At 47.3% G+C, this 7,500-nt stretch overlaps 1 protein-coding gene across 1 annotated transcript in view; it reads right to left on the bottom strand.

Moving 5' to 3' along the window:
- Positions 1 to 7,500, bottom strand: part of si:dkey-112e17.1 — a 24,744-nt gene that overhangs the window by 10,600 nt on the left and 6,644 nt on the right. The window contains exons 2-4 of the mRNA XM_027026626.2: positions 2,785 to 3,731; positions 732 to 783; positions 419 to 557 (exon numbers count right to left, since the gene is read on the bottom strand). Coding sequence (XP_026882427.2) covers positions 419 to 557; positions 732 to 783; positions 2,785 to 3,731 — 1,138 coding nt within the window. The remainder of the gene's footprint in view (positions 1 to 418; positions 558 to 731; positions 784 to 2,784; positions 3,732 to 7,500) is intronic.

Here is a 7,500-nt window from a genome sequence, read left to right as displayed (position 1 = left end):
GTGTGAGGAGGTCTCCTGTGTGGGAGGGTTACCTGTGTGAGGAGGTCACCTGTGTGGGAGGGTTACCTGTGTGAGGAGGTCACCTGTGTGGGAGGGTTACCTGTGTGAGGAGGTCACCTGTGTGGGAGGGTTACCTGTGTGAGGAGGTCACCTGTGTGGGAGGGTTACCTGTGTGAGGAGGTCACTTGTGTGGAGGGTTACTTGTGTGAGGAGGTCACCTGTGTGGGAGGTTTACCTGTGTGAGGAGGTCACCTGTGTGGGAGGGTTACCTGTGTGAGGAGGTCACCTGTGTGGGAGGGTTACCTGTGTGAGGAGGTCACTTGTGTGGAGGGTTACTTGTGTGAGGAGGTCACCTGTGTGGGAGGTTTACCTGTGTGAGGAGATTAACTGTAGGGGGTGGAGGGAGTTGGGGGGTTACCTGTGTGAGGCAGGTCGAGGTGTCTGTCATTTTCGGGGGTGGGGACTTGTTGCCCTGGGTAACTGGGAGCAACCAACTGCAGCTCACTGCCTTCTGCATCTAGAGCGCTCTGCTCCCTCACCTGCCACCTGTCCAGTACCTGCAACGCATCACAGAAGCCAGCGTCCCCCTAAAACCCGTAACACGATGCCCAGAGTGGACACAGCTCACAGACTCCTGGTCTCTCCTCCAGCTCCTCAGGACACAAAGGTACAGTAGTTTGTTTCCTGCACACAGTGGCGGTAAAGTCTGTCTCAGTTCTGGAGCAGTTTACCTCAGAGTTGATGGATGACGTGCTATTGGATCCTTTTGCACATAGTTTTGGTCTGGTGGGAAAAACAACAACAGAACAACAAAACACATCAGCTCAGTTTTTTTAGTCATTTCAATTGGTTCACCGAGTTCAAGTTCTTTATTGCCATGTCAACCGCGGTTGCTAGGCATTAACTGTTCCTCTAATGGTTTATTCCTTCCAACTAAATCACTTCCAAAGTCAGGTAGCCACCCTGCAGGACACCAAACCCCCTCTGAGCCTGATCTCACTGCAGTAATGTGAGGAAGAGTTGCAGGACAGAAAGTGGATAGTTTTTCTTGTAAACTCCTTTGTAAAAATGCTTTTATTGCCATTGGCATGACATTAGAATTATTCAACCTTATAAATATTCATGAAATTAGAATTAGTCAACCTTATAAATATTCATGACATTAGAATTATTCAGTCTTACAAATATCTCATTCTAAAAGATCATTGATTTTTTCTCTTTTTGCAGCAGGAATCCGCAATTATCTGACAGAGGATTGAGATTATCTGAAAAGTACAATTAAAGTCCCAGGGAGTGTAATTTGAAATACAAAAAATGTTTGTATGATATTAAACTAGACTCTTATATGAAACATTCAGCAAGTTCTCAATTACATAAAACTATATAACAGAAATATGATAAAACACCACCCAAAGAGCAACCACATTGGTTCATCAGTTCTATCTGAGATCAGAGTGGGCGTGGTCATAATAGGATCAGCCTGCTTGATTGACAGCTTGCTGTCAGAGGCTCATAGCTGAATATATAGGTGTAAGATGGGCCAATCACACCTACCAATGGTAAGAGTTCTGAATGCCTGGCCCCAGATCAGCCGTGTTCACAGGTGCGGACAGAATGGAGGGGTTTTGTTTTCTCTCAGGATGAAAATGAAATGGTAGGCTTAGACACAAACTTAGCCTAGCATTTCCTGCAGGTAATGTCAGTGTAGCGTACACGGGGTAATGTTTATGTCAGATTTAGTCATCATTAAGACCACCCATTTGACAGCAGAAGGGCAGAATAACATTTTATATTCATACATTATGAGATTAACCTGATTAACTCATCTGGTCTTGATCGTGATTTAAAAGCAGAGGCCTTCACATGTCCTTCCACTATCTGTAGCTCAGTTGGTTTGAGGTCAGGTGGGTCAAAGGTCAGGTGTCTGGCTGTCTGGTGATGTGCTTTGTTGCCGTGACTATACTGTGTTAATTTGACCTGAGCTCCGCCCCACCTGCCTATAAGAATGACAACCATGATTCATTAAATCTCGGGAGCATTAGGCCAGCCTGCAGAAGCCACGCCCCCTCTCTCCTCTGCCCCGCCCTTTCTCATTATTAGGTGTTTGTTTGTTTAAGCCCCTTTTGTGGCAGGAACAAGCCCAGGTGTGTTCAGCAGGTTTCACATCAAAGCACCGCGGCAAAGGCAGAAGAAAGATGATCGAATTTATTTACAAGCGAAGACAAAAGACGCAGCTGCGGCAACAGGTCAGGAACGGACTGAGCAGACCACCAGCGCTTCTGCCTCAGAGCTTCTGCCCCAGAACTTGGCCTGAAACGGCCCAACAGCCCACATAGCCAGTGGACGAGGGGCAAGAGAGTAACGATACACACAAACACACGTCTGAACGCACACACTCAGAGCAGGAAGCTCATTGGCTGGCTCAGAGTCACAAACATGTTATTTTATAATTGTATACTTCATATTAATAATGAAATTATTTGCCACTTAATTATTTTTTATTCGTTCTCTGCTTCACTTTGGTTTAGCCTTTAGTTTTTATTAAGTTCACTTATATTCATAGCAGCTTACAAAATTACACTGTGTGTGTGTTCTCTCTTAACAAACCCATGAGCCTGGTGTTTGTTACACAGTTTGCATGATTCCTCTCAATCAAACCCACCACCCTGGTGTTGCAAGCCCCTTGCTGTATATGCTCTACCAGATGAGTTACAGGAATATAACAACAACAACAATAAGGACGACATTATTTCTGTTTCTATTCCTTTTGCAGCCCTTCATTACCTAAATATGATGTGGAGAGTGCAGCCCATCACCATGGTAAAGAGAGCCGCTCCGAACATTGCAGCCAGAAGAGCCCCGACTGTGCCGTCAGAGGGAGCCAGAGTCCTCTGTGCCGCCGCCTGGGTCCAGTTGCGGTAGTAGAAGAGCAAGGCAAAGCCCCGCCCCCAATGGGTGGTGGTGATGAGCTCCAAGATGACCTCCACCATTTGCGCATCGGAGCCGAACTCCAGCGGCCCACTGGCCGGCCGTGTGGAGCCACAGAATCTAGAGGAGAAGGTGGCGAGGTCGGATATGTAGAGGACGTCGTGGGGACAGGCATCCAGGCCGGACAGCTGTGTCTCCGCACTCAGGTCCTCGTCCCACTCGGTGGCTTCGGTAGGAGCGTTGGCCGGGGGCGGGACGGCCGGCCCGGCCCAGTCTCGGCCAAAACCGGCGGAACTTCTCAAAACCCGCGGCCGAGCAGATCCCTGGTGCATCCCTCCCAGGAGAGGAGAGCTGTCCAGACGAGACAGCGGATGGTCCAGAGGCATCTCAGACAACCGCCTCGCTGAGGTGGAGACTTTGGCCATTTCCGTTTTGCTGGGCTCTCCCTGGACGACGAGCCTTTTTAGCTCCGCCCCCCAGACAGACCCAGATTCCTTCGCTGCTCTTCCACTGCGGCCTGGACCTCGCGGATGCGATCCCTCCGCAACAGGGCCGAGATCATCCCCGCCAGCACCCCGAGCCTCCACGGAGACACCAGCGGCCGGGGTAGGGGACCCGTCCATGTCGCCGTGACTCTCGAAGACGTCAAAGTCCAGCATCTCCAGAGTGAGGAGGTGACCGGCGGGAATGAGGAACTGCCAGACACAGTGAGTGCCAGAAGAGTAGTTGTACGGGAAGCCAGGAGAGAGGACCAGGCCGTGCACGTCCGTGATGTCCAGCTTGGCACCGCACTCGAAGAACACCTGGGAAGGAGAGTGGCAGAGGTGAGGGAGGTCAGCGCAGGGACGTGGGGTCACTGGAAATCCAACACTGCACTCCTCAGCAAGGCAGACAACACACAAATGTGCTTCTCTACACAAATTATCTTCCAATATTTGAAATAAAGTTTGGGATCATTTCCTGAAAACCATTCAAGTGTAGGCCAGTCTAAAAACAAGTCCGATTTTGTGTATTGTTTAAAGAGATCAAACGCATGTCAAACAATAGGGTTGGGTTAGGGGAAGAAATTCCTGTTTTTTTTAAACATCTATTTAAAAGCGGTCCCATTAGAAAACTTTACTATAGTGACTATACAAATAATAAAATCACTTCAGACTATTAGAGAGAAACTCTTAAATCGTTAACATTTTTCCAGCCTCTACACACACCAATGGTGTGTAAAAATCGCATCTGGTGAAAAGTTTATATATGTTGATTATTATAAAATATTTTTAATTTTTATTGTTGCCACTTTTTTTTTTCATTTTGCATATGACCTCCTTCACACACTGATAACTTTGAAATTGACACATTTTAATGTTTTTTATGTAGACTTTATGCTATATGAAAGTATTTTGTAGGAATTTCATATGAGATTCTTAATAAAGGGGCCTTTTGTTTGTGGGTAACACCGCTACTGTAACTTAAACAACTGGCAACTGTTGCTGTGCTGACAAGATCTCACAGAAAGCAAAAAAGCTGCATTTGAGATCAGTGTCTGCCACGCCAAACGCGCAAGAGCAGACAGCATCAGAACATCTCCACAGTGACGCTGCAGTGCTGTTGGGCCCGCCAGCCGCTCCCAAACCTGAACTATTCACCCCTCCCTCGCACAGCGCGTCCATCAAAGCCTCGCGCTCCGCCCGCCCCTGACCGTGGGGAGGTGTTTCTTCAAACAGGCAGCTGCTAATACTTCCCAGGTGTGCAGGATGGGGGGGGGGGGGGCGCCGAATAATTGGAGGCAGATGCAGGCCGAGGTGTGGAACATAACGGCTCTGGGTTTCCTGTTGGTCTTGGTTCTGGTCTAGGACATGGAAAAAAAGCAACAACAAAAAAGCAAAAAACCAGAGTGTGGAGCTGGAAGACCTGCAACAAGTGAGGCCTTCTCAGGTGCTCTGAGCAGTGTGTGCACGGGACCCAGTGATAAGGCCACTGAGACCGAAATTCAAAAACAAACAGTCTGGTTGGAGGAAAAGTGTTAAAAAACTGTGTCCTCTCACTCTCTCCATCTGTGTCCAATCACAAAAGGCATTCTGAAGACAGTATACTGGAGGTGGGAAAATTTGGATGTATGTTTTATCCATGACTGTGTGTGTGTGTGTGTGTGTGTGTGTGTGTGTGTGTGTGTGTGTGTGTACCCCAAAACAAAGACATGAACTGATCAGTGATTGGGGGGCACTGATCCAGGCCCACTCCTTCAAAGCTGGGGTCGTGTCCAAGACCAGAGAACACAACTAGCAATGTCCACAGTTCCACGTGCTTCCGCAAACAGCCATACAAACCCCTGTACTAACCCCTGTACTAACCCCTGTACAAACCCCTGTACTAACCCCTGTACTAACACCTGTACTAACCCCTGTACTAACCCCTGTACAAACCCCTATACTAACCCCTGTACTAACCCCTGTACTAACCCCTGTACAAGTGAAATGACTGGGGTCAGGAATGAGAGCAGAGAAGATGTTTCAGTGTTTCTGTGGACGATCCACAGAGAGATTCAAACTCACTCATGCTGTGTGACTGAGACGACTGACCAGCACACAACCTCCGACACACACGTCACCTTTATTTTTGCTTCAGTGAAACCTGCAAGTCAGTAGATAAGCGCTGGGGGAACCAGATCAAATCTCTGCTTCTGATGGAAAACCCAAGAGACGCAGAGGAGGGAAACATCTGCGTCCGTTCGCACAACTCGTCTGCAATGAGGGCCCAGGCCCTGCGGGAGCAGGACATGTCCTGTGAGTTTTTCTCTGCACTGCAGACTCACTGCAGGTCTTGTGCAGTAATCGGAACCATTTGGAGAAAAAGCAAACAGGTTTATAGCACAGCAGGCCACTGCTGGGGGCGTTCGTACACGAGAATTCATATAAATGCACAAAATCTTTTAGCTTTTGTTCCACCATCAGTAACAGGGGTAGAAATGTTTGTGGAGGTTGCTTGAAGTCAGTACGAAGCTCCTGATTGGCTGTCAATTTTCCTCCAGTCTTCCTCTCCAGAGCTGTTTCTGGGTCAATACGGTAACACATCACTCCGTGTGGCGAGAGCTCAGCTAACCGGACACATGAAGGAGAAGGTCAGGACCGTCGGACAGGAATTCAATGCTGCATCTAAACTTCCCTGCTGACTGAGTTTTAGGGGAGGGGTAAGCAGAGGGTAACTGTGATGTGTTTACTGAGAGCTCGTACACACCACACCCAGACACACTAGTGACACGAGAGCTGATGTGTGTGTGTGTGCGATGGACTTAAGAAGCATGAGCCAAGAGACGAGAGATATCAACTACACACTCAACTTACACTCAACTACACACAACTCCACACTCAACTACACACTCAACTTACACTCAACTACACAGTCAACTTACACTCAACTACACACTAAACTTACACTCAACTACACACAACTCCACACTCAACTACACACTCAACTTACACACTCAACTACACACTAAACTTACACTCAACTACACACAACTTACACTCAACTACACACTCAACTTGCACACTAAACTTACACTCAGCTACACACTCAACTTACACACTAAACTACACACTCAACTACACACTAAACTTACACTCAACTACACACTAAACTTACACTCAACTACACACTCAACTTACACACTCAACTACACACTCAACTTACACTCAGCTACACACTCAATTTACACACTCAACTACACACTAAACTTACACTCAACTACACACTCAACTACACACAACTATAGGCTGCCAAATTCTGCTCCTTAGCCACACTACAGGAGCGTTATTTTCTGTGTTCCTCACACTCTACCTGGTGGCCCTTTGCCCAGCCAGGACCAACGTCAGAGCAACATTCACTTCAGTGAATGCAAAAATAAACAAACAAAACACACCAGAACAAAACAACAACAAAAACAAACAAAATCTAAGAAAACCTTTTTCTTTTTTAGAAAAACGTTTTATTTTTATTACTCGTTTGGAAACAGCACAGTATATAAAGCTTAATTAACATTCCCTATCAAAACCAGCAGAATTGAGGTGTGCTGATGCTATTCCAGGTTGTGCTATTCCAGGTAATACTATTCCAAGTGATGCTATTTTGGGTTGTGCTATTCCAGGTTGTGTTATTTCAGGTGATTCTGTACCAGAAGGTTCTTTTCTGGACGTTGCTGTTCCAGGCAGAGTTCTGGATGGTGCTATGTGCATGTTCCGTGTCACACACACACACACACACACACACACAAACAGAGACCCACACACACTGTGTTTCAGGGAGCAGGGCCACACACACACAGACCCACGCACAGGGCCACACACCCACACACACACACACAGACTGCACACACAGTGTGCTTCAGGGAGCAGGGCCACACATACACACACACCCACACCCACACACATATACATACATACACACACATACACACACAGACCCACACACAGTGTATGCTTCAGAAAACAGGACCAGACCCACACACAGATCCATATACAGACCCACATCCACAGGTTGCACGGTAAAACACAAGCAGACAAGAAAAGGATGCAGGAAAAT

Source organism: Electrophorus electricus, chromosome 9 (assembly GCF_013358815.1).
Source record: "Electrophorus electricus isolate fEleEle1 chromosome 9, fEleEle1.pri, whole genome shotgun sequence".
In the NCBI taxonomy this organism is placed as follows: Eukaryota; Metazoa; Chordata; class Actinopteri; order Gymnotiformes; family Gymnotidae; genus Electrophorus; species Electrophorus electricus.
This window is presented reverse-complemented; position numbering and strand designations above follow the sequence as displayed.